This window comes from Nyctereutes procyonoides, unplaced genomic scaffold (genome assembly GCF_905146905.1).
Source record: "Nyctereutes procyonoides isolate TBG_1078 unplaced genomic scaffold, NYPRO_anot_genome, whole genome shotgun sequence".
Classification (NCBI taxonomy): Eukaryota; Metazoa; Chordata; class Mammalia; order Carnivora; family Canidae; genus Nyctereutes; species Nyctereutes procyonoides.
In genome coordinates, this window is record NW_026575020.1 from 57,591,265 (window position 1) to 57,604,931 (window position 13,667).

The window sequence follows — 13,667 nt, forward strand, 5'->3', positions numbered from 1 at the left end:
CAACCCAAAGGTGAATCACCTCTTGGAAAGTTGGGAGGTGCAGAAGAAATTGCTGTTTTATTTCAGGCTCTACAGGCAAAATTGGAAAGCCTTCCTGTTTTGTGGTTATTACCGGGGATTACAAGTGAGTTGCCTGCTGGCTGCGGGCAGGACGAGGGGGCAGGAGTGGCTCCGACGGGACGGACAGGGACGGACAGCAGCGACCCCTCCTGGCCAGCAGGGGGGCTGCCCAGGGCCCAGGGCAGGAACCCCGCCTTCCTGCTGGGCAGCCCCCAAGGCTGCTGGAGCCTGGGCTCCCTGAGGATTTGAGGGGTGTTTTTCCTTCTCTTTTTGTGAGCCCCACCAGATTGTTACTCTCACAGTTAGGTCTTGGGGCTTCAGTGAGACTACTTGGAAAACAGTTCTCACAAAACTTCAGGATCATATTAAACCTTAGCTGGAGGCGGGATGTTCCTGGAGGGCCCTGCGCTCTGTGTGTGAGCCTGAGAACACCAGGGATGTCAAGCTTCCCCTGGAGCTTGCGGGCCCTGCCGCCTGCCTTCCCTGTTCCCCCAGTTTCCTGGCTCATCACTCCCTTCCCTTGACTGTGCGCCACCACCCCGGCCAGTCCCCAACGGCAGCCCATTCACTTGGCTGAAATGGCCACAAGGAGGGCCCAAGGTGTCCCCTGGTCGTCCCAGGGCAGCCTGGGGACCAGCACCGTGGTGCAGCGGGCGGTGTGTGCTTGGGGCGCTTTTCCTCATCAAGTCGGGAATACAGGCGGAGGGGCTTGTCCAGGTGGCGTGGGGTGGGGGTGGGGGCGGCCCTCCCATCCCTGCTGCACTGCGTGGCCCCTGGGGAGGTCAGGACCCTCGGCCACAGTCGGGGTGTGGCAGGGGATCCCCCAACTAGGGATGTGGGGGCCATGGGGCAGGAGGAAGGGAAGGTGCCACGCCTCCTGAAAGGGAACTTATTGTGGACACAAGCCTGTGACCTCCCAAGGACACACGTTAAGGTCGTCCCAGGAACCAGGTTCGTTTTTCTGTGTGCACATGCTCAGAAAGTAGGTGTTTGAGTGGCAAAGTCACTTCTGGAGTGGTGTGTCAGGGACAGGGAGAGAGGAGGCTTGGTCTGAATCAAGAAAGGTTCTCTGTCTTTGGGGAAGGGCACCCATGGCTGCGGACCGCCCCGGCCCCTCCCCAGACCCTCCCGGCGGGCCTCTCCTTGTGGCATCAGGCCGGAGGCCGCGGCTGCTGAACCCACACCTCCGAGCTGCTTGTGGGAAAGGGTATGCCCGCCTGACCTCCGGGCTGCGGGGGCTGCGGGTTGGGCTCCTGGGGGGCCTCCCCGCCCCGGGCCCCTGATGGCTGCCAGGTACTGAGCCAGAGGCGGCTCCAGAGAATCAGACAAGCACAACTACGTGACTTCACTGTTTTAATCTGGGCCGCGCGCCCCCTCTTCCACACCGCCCCACCCTCTGGCCCGTCCACGTTGACGTGCTCTAAAGTGCCTGGCTTACTTAGGGGAACAAAAAGTAACCGTCAGTTCCTGTGAGAATAGGTAGCAGTGGCAAGTCTGAGTTTCTAACGTCATCTTGAAATTGTGGTTCGGACGTGGCCCGGGGACCCGGGGTGCCAGCTGCACTAGACCTGTAAGAGCAGGGCCACGGCCGCCAGGATCCATTTGGCTGCCTTCTCTTTGGTCTTGAGGTTAAAGGTCCAGACGTAGGTGGGGCCGCGGATGCGTGTTTTGTACACGGGACACTCATAGATGTTCTTGGTCTCCATGCGGTCCACAGGGATGGCTTTGATGAAGATGACGGGCATGGCTGGCGTCAGCTCCTTCAGCCTGGCTTCGGCGATGACTCCGGTCTGGGTGTCCCAGCGAGCTCCTGCAGGACGGCACGGCGAGGTCAGCGTGGCCATGGGGCCCTGCCAGCGGCGAGCCAGGGCCAGCTGGGGGGGGGGACGCCAGGGGCTGGACCTGCGCAGGAGCGGCTTGTGGGGGGGGGGCTGTGGGCAGAGGACCCGGAGAGGGTGCTGGGGCCCCACTGTGTGCCTCTGAGGGACAGCTCTGCCTCAAGCTCTCGGGGACACCGTGTACATGTGTGGTGTCTTCAGAACCTGTCCGTTAGCCTCCTCAGCCTCAGGGGCAGGAAGCGGTGGTTGCGGCTGAAAGTCACAGGAGGTGTGCATCGTCCAGCCTGTGTGCACGCGCAGCGCCCGCGAGCATATATGCACGTGCACACGGATCTTTGATTTGCCTTTAACCAGACTGCTATCGTTTTTACTCACCCTGTTAATGGTGTTTGTGTTTCCTGTCTGTCATTCCAAAATAAACACGGGGAGCGGCCTCTGCTGTGCTTGTCTCTGACGTGGGGACTGGGGAGCCCTGAGCGCTTGCTGGCTAAGCCCTGACACCCCCACAGGTAAGGGGTTGGCGTCAGTCCCTGAGTGGGACGGTTTGTGGTGGAAAAGCTGTCGCTCAGCTCAGCGGGTCTGAGGGAACAGGCCTCTGCAGGATGGGGGTGAGGGGCGGGAGTCCCCCTCCCCGCTACTGCTTGGCCGGGCCACGGTGGGGGTGTGGGGGGCAGGAGCGCTGGCGCCCCTAGACATCCGTCTGCCCCAGGCTTCCTGCTCCTGGAGCCCTCATCGCCCCGAGACAGGTGCTCACACCTGAGGACACACCTGCTGTTTCTGGCCAAGCAGAGCAACCTGGTTGCCCGGTGTGGCGTGTTCTGTCCCCAGACTGGGCACATTCTCTGAGTCGCGCCACCGCCTCCACCAGCGTCAAGCCTTGAGCTGACGCGCCCCTTCTGTGTGCTTCTCCCACCCGCCCCCTCAGCTTGTCCCTGTCCCCAGCCCAGCAGGTCAGGCTCTGGAGGCTTTCTCAGACCGGCACCGTCGTTACCTTCCATGAAGAGCCCGTACACATAGGAGCCCTCTCGGGGCGGTGCCGTCATGTCCTCCCGGTTCTTTTTGGTCACTTCCACAGACAGACACATCTTGTCCAGTGGCCACTCGTTCTTCCTGGCCATGGACTGCATGATGGCCGTGAGGAAGGACTGGGGGTTGAAGAAGCCGGCCAGCCACACGGTGGTGGGCAGGGCGAAGTCCGTCGTCCAGGCCTCGAGCTCCTGGTGGAAACGCGCCTCAGCAGAGCCTGGTACCCACCCGCTCCATGAATGAGGGGATGGGGAGGGGAGGGCCTCGAGAGGGCCTCACACTAGGGCACAAGGACTCGGGGGCCCAGAGGAGGCTGTGACCAAGCCGCTCCCCTGACGGGCGCCCCGGCGCTTCGGGCTCCGTCTGAGAGGGCCTGTCCGTGATGGAAACTGCTCCCGCCTCCGCCGCCCTTTCCTCCCTCCTGCAGGAAGCGCCTGCATTGCCGGGCGTCTGTGTGGCGTGGGCCAGCCCTTCCGGCCCTGCTCTGACAAAGGCCAGGCTGGTGGGGGCCTCTAGGCTTCTGGCGGGGACACACGCTCCCTCTTCACCACCGTGGTCCTGCCGGCCCGGGGGTTGCGGGGGGGCATCTGCTGTGACGCCTGGGGAGACTGTCCTTACCCTGATGCGGAGCAGCAGGTCTGCATACCAGGCCGCCAGGCCCATCATGGAGGGGTAGGCCCGGGCCACCCACGGGTCGGGCACGGTGTCGTAGAACAGCGCCATGGACAGGTCTTCCATGTCGGTCGTGATGGTCAGCTCTCCCTAAGAGACACGGAGGGGGCGCTGGGGGCCCAGGCAGTGCCCTGCGCCTGCTTTCTCCCACCCCGTCCACGCCGTCGGAGGTCGAGTCGAGAGGAGGCTGACAGAGCCTGGGGGTGCGCCCTCCAACCAGGGAACCCAGAGGGGGAGACAGTCCCACGGCGCCCAGGACCCAGCTGAGGTGGGGGGTCAGCTTGCAGCGGCCCGCTCGCCCCCTCCACCGTGTCCCTGGGTCCCGAGTGACCTGTGTGCTGTCACCTTCAGCCCCAGGCTTAGCTCCTTCAGTGAGCGGCGCATCTCGTTGGTCAGGATGTTCATTCTCTCGCACTCCTGGAAGGCCACCACCACATAGGGGGTCTTCTCGGCCGCCTTGGCCATGATCTCAGCCATGTTGAACATCTCCGGGACCTTCTCCAGGATCTCCTCCAGCACGGCTTTCACCTGGACATCAGTCCCCAAGAGGCTGTGTCACTGCCCGCACCTGCCCACCACCCAGACGTCCACGGCGAGGGCTCCCGGAGCAGAGGGCAGTGGAGTCACCTGAGAATCAGGGTCAGGGAGGTGCGGCCACGTGTCTGGCAAGAGGAGGGGATCTTGCCCAACAGGCTGTGACTATCCTGGTCCTGTCGCCAAGGCTGTGGGACTGAGGCCATGGCAGCCGCCATCCGCCCAGCCTGGCACCCTCAGACATTCCCGGGTGCACGGGTTTCAGTCCTTAGACCAAGAAAGGGTCCCGAGGCCTCCCAGCACTGAGGGTCTTTTTCGGTGAGCCCAGTACCCAGCTGGCTGCGAACTTGTCCAGAATGTCCTGACCTGCCTCAAGGTGTTGAGACCGCATGAGACCGCACAGGAACCCAGACCGTGAGGACGGATTAAAAGCTCTGCACTAGAGTTTTTCTGCTTGGACGAGCCCTCTGTGGTCTTCAGGCTCATGGGGAGGGACTGTTCTGATGGTCTAGGCTGTGGGGCTGACCCCGGTGTCTGGGGGTCCTGGGCCCCACCCTATGCCTGCCCCGGGCTGGGGATTAAGGCTCCTGCCTTTTCCTCTCGAGATACGCCGGTGCCCGCTCCTGAGTCGGTCTCTTTGGGCTGCATTTCCAGGACAGTACGGAACAGCTTCTCTGACGTGACTGTCAGGAAGCCAATCTCTGCATTGGGGTGCAGGCCGTACAGATAGGGACTCTCGGGGGGCAGGTTCTCGTCGATGTACTCGTGGTAGCCCTGCAAAGGGGCGGCCGGTGAGCAGGCTGCCGGTGTGGAGCTGTGCACGCGGAACCCGTGTCTACTGTCCTGAACCATTTCTGACCGGAGCGTCCCGTCCACGTCTTGCCCTCTGTTCGACCCCCACTAGTTCTCTAAGCCCCTCGCTGGCTGCCCCCCGGCCATGCGAAGGTCCCCACGCCTCCTCCCCAGAGGCTGTTCCGACCGCCTCTCATTTTGCTGGCCTCTTGCTCGGTTACCCATCCTCTGTGACGCCAGGCTGGCCCTGGAGCTGCAGGATGAGCTCCTGTCCCCGAGAGCCCCCCTCACCTTGTAATCCAGGTTGGGGGGGATCTGAAAGCCCGGGGCCAGCAGGATCTCGCCCTCCAGCATCTCTGCCCGGACATACTCTCCCAAGTACGTCCTGCAGAGCCGGCGGTCCCAGTCATCCGTGATGTGGCCGCCGTACATGATTTCTCCAAACAGGTAGCGGAGGTCGTCCCAGGGTACCTAAGGACGGACGGAAGTGGTTACAAGTGCCCCCACCCCTTTGGGGTCTAAGAACCCACGGTCAGCTGTCACCCCAGCTGCCGCCTGGCCCACTGTCCAAGGCTCGCCTTCCTCCCCTGTCCGCCAGCGTCCTACTCGGCAGCTGGAGCCTCCTTGGCGCTCTCCTGCCTCTGGCGCCTCTGGCTCCTCTGGCGAGGGCTGCCCCCTGCTCCCCTTCACCTGCAGCCTGGCCTCTGCTAGGACAGGGAGCGTGACCTCCAGGCCCACCCTGCAGCCCCCGTTAGCTCCCTTGCGTGGGCCTCCTGTCATCCCTGCTCGGAAGCGAGCAGTCACCCGTGACTCTGTGCCAGCCGCCTGGCCAAAGCCCTTTCACTCCACGGAGACTGGGTGTTGACGGTCGGCCACCATTTCTGTTGGCCGCGGAGTCCCGCCGGTCACACCTTCACGATGTCTCCATCCGGTGGGCCGATCTTCTGGTCCCGCTGAGCTTGCCTGGCTCCGCGTCTCCTTGCTTGTCGCCCGATTCCCAGCAGCCCCGTGCAGCTGCGTGCCTGCAGGGCCGTGTGGCATGGGCAGCATCGTGGGCGCCCGGAGCGCGGCCGCCTGACCCCGCGCCCAGCTGGGCCCTCGGCTCTCCACCACCGCCGTCTGAGGCCCGCTCATGGGCCGGGTGGGCCGCCCCGCGGGAGCCACACACGCAGTCACCCGTGGAATTTCAAATTTGGGAGCAGCCACGTAAGGGTGTTTCAACAGATGGTCGGCGTACAACGCATTAGTAAGGTATTTCTCTCTTCGTCTGCACCGAGCTCTCGCAGTCGGGCACGCAGCTTACGCAGTTTGGACGCTGTGCGTGCGTGGCTGGTCCTGCTCCTGCCCTGGGCGGTGCAGGCGGGTGGCCTCCTGATGCTATTTATTGAGGAATGAACTTGGGCATTTTAGCAGCTGCTTCATTTGGTCTCTTGAATTTTGCTCAAAATGTTAATATTCCCTAAATTGTCATTTTGTGACTTAAATTCTGTCCTCTGCCTGGTTGTCCTGGGTATGTGCTGAGCTGCTTTTTCTGCATTTTACCTGTTTGCTTCGGGGACGGCTCACTTCCTCGGAGAGGCGGGCTGGGCACAGGCCCCTCTGGCCCCTGGGGCCGCCCTTCCCTGCCTTCCCTACGGGGCGGGGGCCGTGGTGCTGACAGGCAGGTGCTGACGGAGTCCCGGAGCGCTCGTCAGGGACCGGGCAGCGCCCGCCCCCCCCCCCCCCCCCGAGAGTTGCCTGAGTCAGGTCTGTGCTTGGGTGTGGGGAGCTCTGGGCGACCCCTCAGTTGGAGGGACAGAACCGTGGGATGTGGACCATGTCCTCACAGGCAGTCACTTATGTGGTCGAGGCCGTGAACTCAGACGGAGGCAGGGTCCCTGCTTGCAGGACCCATGTGTGTCGTTTACTCCTGTCCTGCCGGTCGCTGAAGCTCACGTTCTCGAGCAGTTTCCCACCGACCTGGGCTTGTGTATGTGGACAATGGGTGAGCGTCTGAATAAATATCTTCAAAAAGCTCTAGCACGACTGTCCCACACAAATCTCCCCAGAAAAGTTTCTAACCACACTCCTTCACGGCTGCTCCCTGGCATCTGTTCCTCGGGGATGGGGGGAGTGGACCCCCCCACCTGCCCTCCGTCCTCCCACCTGCAGGTGGACACCAGCGCCCCTTCCCCGGGATAGCTGCCCGCTGGTCCTTCTGCCCTCCTGCCTCCTCTGGGGGGAACTGAGCCTGTGAACCATGTGCCGGGCTCAGAGTTGGGTGACGGCAGCATGCTAGGGGCCCAGGGAGCGGTGGGGTTGGTCCTCAGGGGTCGGCAGGCCTTCTCGGCCGCCTGCAGGGAGGGCCAGGGAGGGGTGGGTGGGCAGGGCTGTGCTCGCCGGCCCAGGTCTCTCTCGCCTCCTCCCAGCTCTTGAACTTTTTAGGGCAGCGCAGGAAACAGGTGGGTGTCCTGAGACCAGCAGCCCTGGGCCTGGCAGGGCACTTTCCTCACCTGGACCCCAAAACTTGAGGCCAGGTGTCCGGGAGGTCTCAGCTAGTGAGAGGCAGAGCTGGGCTTCAAGCCCAGGGCCCTGGCCCCCAGCACTGTTAGCGACCGTGGTGCTGCCTGCTCTCGCTGACTGGCCCTCCCGCCACCCGCCCCATCGGGTGTCACAGGCGCCGTGCCGCCGTCCTGTCACTGCGGATTCAGGGCCCAGTGAGGAGGAGCAGAGGCTCATGGGCCGCCCGGGGGGTCACAGTGGTGGGGCTGTGTCTGCCCCAGGCTCTCTGGGAGTCAGATTCCGAGAGGGACCGGGCAACAGTCGTTAAGTTAGCCTGCTGGAGGTCTTGGGGCCTCTTGCTTTTGGGTTTTCCTGGGCCTAGGACTCCTGTGTGCTTCCTAAGCACAAGGCGTTGTCGGGGGCGGACGCGTGGGCGGAGGACCCTGCCGGGCACAGGCACCCTACCTTGGTGTTGGCCTCCAGGTAGTTGTAGAGCACGTTGATGGAGATGGTGAGGTCCCCATTGTTGAACGGGTACGACCTGTTCCAGCCCTGAGCCCCAAACTTGCGCCTCTCGGCCACCACGGCATGGAAGTAGCACAGGGCGAAGAGGATGCACTTGAACTCAGTCTCCTTGCTGCACATCTCCAGGGTGTCCTGCGGGAGGGCACAGGCTGGGACCCGCGTCCCGCCCCTGCCAGCTGCCTTGCTGGGGGTGGGAGGGGCGAGGGGGCGGCCCCGGGGCAGGGGAGAGAATGCTCTCTGGTCCTGACTTATTTCAGAAAACGCAGTTCTATTGTTAAAATATTCCCAAGCACAGGACATCCCGGGATTTCTTAAACGAGAAGTGCTGTCCCTCGGCAGTGGTCAGCGCTCCTCACAGCGAGCACCGGACAGTAGCCCAGACTCTCTAGGAGCCGTGGCGAGCTGTGCGTTCTTGGCCAACGTGCTCCGTAACCAGATCTTTGTAGGTGTCCTCAGACGGGGTGGGTGTCTTCATTTAAGAGGTTGTAGACTCCACTTGGGACGTACCTGTGTGCACCAGAAGGTTCTGGTGCAGAACAGATCAGATGCCGAGAGAACGAAGGTAGATGCTAGGAGCTTGCAGGAGGGGCAGGGCCGCCCAGGGGACAGCGCGCAAGGTGGTGGTGTGACGGGGAGCGAGGCGTGGGCCTCGGGAGCTGCCCCCCTGAAGGAGGTGGGGGCCCACAGGGCACTGCCAGAGAGGAGCACCCCTGGGAGGAGGCACCACAGCCCCGTCCACAGCACTCCCCAGAGCCGGGCCCCTTCCTGCGGGGCTCCCACTAACCCAGGACCCGCACTGCATTTACCTGTGCGAACTCGCAGGTCCTGAGATGGATTAAAAATACGCACTTGTGTTTTTAAAGCTCTAACTCGAGCACATTTCACACTGCGTGCCTCAGTCTTCCAGGGACACGCGGACTCTGGCACGAGGGGTGTGCGTGCGTGCACTGCGGGCGGCACGGAGCGGCGAGGACCAGCGTGGAGCCGTCCTCAGGGTTCAGAGCCTGCCCCCGGCAGTGCGGGCCCCGAGGGTCTCTTTGTGACCCGAGGGCGCTCGGCCCGGGGGCCTCCCCAGGGACACGGGCCCAGAGGGGGAGGCCGCCTCACCTGGGTGAAGAGGTCCAGAGCCTTGTGCAGGTTCGCGTGCATGCCCGTGGGCGGCTCGTTGGTGATTTTGATGGCGTTTTCCAGGATGCCCTGGGGGATGATGTGGGACTCGGGGCTGGGGGCGGGCTCGGCGCTGATGAACACGCGGTAGTCCTCGTGGCTGCCCAGGCTGTAGCGCTCCACCTTCTTGTCCAGGGTGCCCAGCCACCGCGCCACCAGGTGGATGTTCTGTGGCCAAGGCTGGGGCTTAGTGCCCGCACGTCCCTCCCCTCCCCGGCAGGGCTCCGGGCAGTGCCCGCTGTCCGCCCCTCCCTGGGAGCGCTGCCGCCGAGCCACTGCAGCCTGGGAGTCAGTTCTGCTCAGTGAATCCCAGACCTCCAGCCTGCAGGCCTGTCCCCCGCACCTGCAGAATGACCCAGTGTCCCATCTCCGCAGCCATGTCCAGAGCGTCCTCGGCCACCACCTCCTGCCCCTGCCCCAGGGACACGTTGTGCAGTTTCCCGTTGTCTATGGTAAATCCCAGCTTTTTTCCTGAAGGAAAGGACAGAAGAGTGTGGGGCTGCTGACAGAGGCCGCGGCTCGGCCCTCCACCCGGGGGATCCCCCCTGCTGCTTTGTTTGGTATTGTCGTAAAAAACACGTAACATCAAATCTGCCAATTTAAAACCCATCTTAAAGTGTTCAGTTCAATGACATTTAACACGTGGACCATATTGGTTCCAGCACTTTCCCGTCACCCCAGCAGGATGCCCCGCCCCAGCGTCTCCCTGTGGCCCCTGGCCACCTGCTCTGTGTCTAAGGATTCACCTCTGGGTGTTCTAGATACACGGACCTGTGTACCGTGGGGCCTTCGTGTTTGGCTGGGATCCCTCTCAGCACAGTGTTTTCTGGTCTGCCCATGTGGCCGTGCGTGTGGGCACCTCATTCTGATGTCCGGGCACCGTCCCATCGCGTGGCTCTACCACGGTGGGATTAGCCACTCACCAGTTGATGGACATTGGCTTTTATCTGCCTTTCGGCTATTGTCAATGGACAGCCCTGTGAAGGACGCTCTTGAACACCTGTTTACGGGGCGCCTGGGGGGCTCAGAGGTTGAGCGTCTGCCTTCGGCTTAGGGCATGATCCTGCAATCCTGGGATCGAGTCCCGCATCAGGCTCCCCGCAGAGAGCCTGCTTCTCCCTCTGCCTGTCTCTCTCTCTGCCTCGCTCTCTGTGTCTCTCATGAATAAATGAATAAAATCTTAAAAAAAAAAAAAAAGTAACCCCTGTTTGCATTCTTGGAACGCTACCAGCTGTGGGATTGCTGGGTCACAAGGTGACGGCCTGCCTTCCACGCATGGCGCCCTCTCCCGGGCCCGCGGGCAACGCCGAGGACTCTGGTTTCTGCTTACCCCTCCTGTGCTCACCAGTTTCCCGGTTTCTGCCAAGAGCTGTCCTAGCGGGTGTGTAGGGCACCCCACTGGGGCTCTGAGGTGCACTCCCCGGCTAGCGGTGCTGTGGCCGCTCCTTTCTGAGCCCTGCCTGGCCGGCGACACTTACCCAGGGCTTCCACGTCCTTCAGGGGGTCAACGCCCGGGGAAAGGATGAAGAAGATCGGAGTAGAGGGGCTGCTCTCCTCGTAGGACTTGGAGAACTCGACGCTCCGACCCTCCACGAACTTGCTGCCCATCTTCTCCTCCACGAAGTTCCTGAGGGAGATGCGCTTGATTAGACCCGAAGGCAAGGGGGACACGGTGGGCTGGGACCCCAGGGGGAAGGGCCCTTTCCTTGATGGGCTTTCTTTTCTTTTACTTATTATATTTTTTAATATTTTATTTTTATTTTTTAAAGATTTATTAATTTTATTTTATTTTTATTTTTTTAAAGATTTTTATTTATTCTTAAGAGACACAGAAGAGCAGAGGGAGGCAGGTTCCCACAGGGAGCCTGATGCGGGACTCAATCCCAGGGTGGGTGATCATGCCCTGAGCCAAAGGCAGACATTCAACCACTGAGCCACCCAAGCGTCCCAAGATTTATTAATTTTAGAGAGAGGGAGATAGCCCACATGCAAGCGGGGGGGGGGGGGGGGCGGGGGAAGCTCAGCAAGAGAGGGAGAGAGAATCCCAAGCAGACTCCCCACTGAGTGCAGAGCCTGACGCAGGCCTCTCATGACCCTGAGATCGTGACCTGAGCCGAAATCAAGAGTCGCTTAACCAACTATGCCACCCAGGCTCCCCTTAAAGATTTTATTTCTAAGTAATCTCTACACGCAATGTGGGGCTCAGACTCACGCCGCCTGAGATCAAGTTACATGCTCGTCTGGCCAAGCCAGCCGTGTGCCCCTCTTGGTGGATTTTCTCAAGCAAAGCAAGTCTCAGGCCCGAAGGCCGTCTTTTCGGGGGCTTTCCTCTTTGCCAGGGAAGGGTGTGCGGGGGGAGCAGGTGCTTCCTGCCTCGGTGGTCTGTGCAGCGAGTGCCCTATGTCCCTGCTGGGCCCTGCGAGGCCTCCATGTGAGCAGGGGAGAGGCTCCCGGGTCACGTGGGAGGGAACAAGCCTCAAGGGGACCCCAACCCAGGGCATTCCAGGTGAGCACGCCCCACGCCAGGGGACCCCTGGGTCCTTGCAGCACATAGTGTGCCCTAGGTACACGTTTGCTGTTATATCATTCACGGTGGCTTTGGATTTCCTGGATTTTAAGCTGCGGCCCCTAGGGCATTAGCAAGGGAAAGCAGCCTTTCCTGACACTACAGAAAATGTCCGGGAGTGCGGTTTGGGGTCGCCCAGGCCCCTGCAAGCTCACTGAGGCTCTCGCAGTCTGGGGTACTTCCACTGGGGCATCCGTGTGCCTTCACCCATGTGGACTGAGAGGACGCACCACAGCGTGCTGGGGGCCCTGGCCCAGACCCCTGACCGCACTCCGCTCCCCCCGGGGGTGACTTCCCTGCCGTGGTGGCCAGGCGTCCTTCCTTTGGCCTTTCCCAAACTTTGTCCAGACTTCCTCCGGCATGAGGCTCCTCCCTCCACCTCCTGCTGCCCTGCCCGTGACCCACCACCAAACAGCAAAACAGACTCGTCTGCGAACAACTGGGGCATGGAAGTCAGGCCTCTGCGTCGTCAGAGGGGAGTTCCGTTAGGGATGCAGGCGTCTGGCGGGGCCGCTAGGACCAAGAAAAGGCTAAGATGCCACAGCGTGTCGGAGAACGGGCACTGGGCTTGGTTCCTTGTCTGCCTCGTCTGCCTTCCCGTGGTGTCCCTGTCCTCCCGAGGCGGCCCCGGGTCGGGAGAAGGGAAACCACGTCCAGTCCAGGAGAGGGTGGCGGGGACGCCTCAGACGTCACCCGCGGGGACCTGCAGTGTTGGGTGGTGTCGCTGTTCCCGGAATCCTTGGTGAAACGACAGCCCCGAAAGGTCGCAGTGATTAATTTTCCAATCGTGCAGGGGACTTCAGGGGCAGAGAAATTATTCCAGAAATCAGAACAATTCTCTTTGCAAATGAGCTGAATTTGGCCAAAAAGTTTACTTTAAATGTAGCCCCTGAGGGCATGAATGTCCTCGGACGCACGTGGCTTTGCCACAGTTTTCTCCCCGCTGCATCCTGAGGGACCCCGGGTGCCCACACTTTGCAAAGTATCTTGGCTCGGGGGAGTCCTGTTTACTGTCACTGCCCATCAGGCCAGTGGGAGGACGGGGCGGCGAGTGTCCGTGGGTGGGGTCCCCCCTCCGCCCCCAAGGCCCCCACACTCACTTGACGGCGTAGGTCATGCGGTCTGGGCGCATGCACCTCACCATGCACAGCTTCTGCAGGGCCGTCTTGTTCTTCCACTCCTTGGGGAAGATTTCCTTCTCCGGGGCTTCCGATTCCACCAGCTTCTTCCACCGCTTGGCAGACCCTTCGATGTCGCTGTCCAGGTTCTTGAACTCGTCCATCTCCGACAGAGCCTGGGGGCAGGCGGCCTTTCAGCTCCCCCCACGCCCCCTGCCCGGTGCTGGGAGAGGGTGGGCCGCCGGGCCTGGCCCTAAAATGAACTGCCGGCGCCACTGAGGGCCAGGACCGCGGGTGGAGGCTTTAGTGCAGGCAGGTGACCCCGCTGTCCTCCAGGGGGCTGGGGGACGGGGCCGCTCCCATTGCAGGGGCTTTCTGCCCCCACACGGAGGGCCCGAGGGTGCGCCCATATGGGAGGAACTACCTCAACACTTGCACTGCCCGGGGTCAGGAGGTGGGGGCGGTGGTGGCCCAGGGACCCCTGGACCCGCCCTGGGGCCTGTCGTGGCTCAGCCTCTGGGGCCGCGTGTGGGTCGGAATGGCCAGTGACCCTTGTGTTTGAACAGGAAAGTAGTTTCCCACTAGTGCAGGAGCCCTCTGGGGCCTCCCCAGTTCGCAGGGTGTGCGGCGGCGGTGGTAGCGCCTTGTGAACCTCCCCGGGGTGAGCACCGGGCCCCCCGCAGCAGGGGGAGCGTGCACAGCGTCGGGTCCCAACACCAACCTTGATGCCGCCCCATCCCTGGTGCTGCAGGAAGTCCACCGGCGACAGGACCCCCGCCTTGAAAGGGAACCGCAGGAGGAAGTCCAGCTCGACCGGGTTCAGCTCTTTCTTCATGGACAAGACCTGAGGGACCGTGGGGGCCGCTCAGCATCGTCCCACAACAGTGG

General features: G+C 62.2%; 2 protein-coding genes across 2 annotated transcripts in view; one reads left to right on the forward strand and one right to left on the reverse strand.

Annotated features, from left to right (window-relative positions):
- The window catches only part of PGS1 (phosphatidylglycerophosphate synthase 1), a 44,133-nt gene extending 41,802 nt beyond the window's left edge, over positions 1 to 2,331 (forward strand). The window contains exon 11 of the mRNA XM_055313745.1: positions 1,778 to 2,331. The gene's annotated coding sequence lies outside the window, so the exon portion shown is untranslated. The remainder of the gene's footprint in view (positions 1 to 1,777) is intronic.
- The window catches only part of DNAH17 (dynein axonemal heavy chain 17), a 95,255-nt gene continuing 82,406 nt past the window's right edge, over positions 819 to 13,667 (reverse strand). Inside the window, exons 69-80 of the mRNA XM_055333969.1 lie at positions 13,501 to 13,623; positions 12,762 to 12,955; positions 10,574 to 10,722; positions 9,439 to 9,566; positions 9,036 to 9,263; positions 7,869 to 8,060; positions 5,214 to 5,393; positions 4,722 to 4,904; positions 3,942 to 4,124; positions 3,543 to 3,686; positions 2,890 to 3,115; positions 819 to 1,870 (exon numbers count right to left, since the gene is read on the reverse strand). Coding sequence (XP_055189944.1) covers positions 1,623 to 1,870; positions 2,890 to 3,115; positions 3,543 to 3,686; positions 3,942 to 4,124; positions 4,722 to 4,904; positions 5,214 to 5,393; positions 7,869 to 8,060; positions 9,036 to 9,263; positions 9,439 to 9,566; positions 10,574 to 10,722; positions 12,762 to 12,955; positions 13,501 to 13,623 — 2,178 coding nt within the window. The 3' untranslated portion in view covers positions 819 to 1,622. The remainder of the gene's footprint in view (positions 1,871 to 2,889; positions 3,116 to 3,542; positions 3,687 to 3,941; positions 4,125 to 4,721; positions 4,905 to 5,213; positions 5,394 to 7,868; positions 8,061 to 9,035; positions 9,264 to 9,438; positions 9,567 to 10,573; positions 10,723 to 12,761; positions 12,956 to 13,500; positions 13,624 to 13,667) is intronic.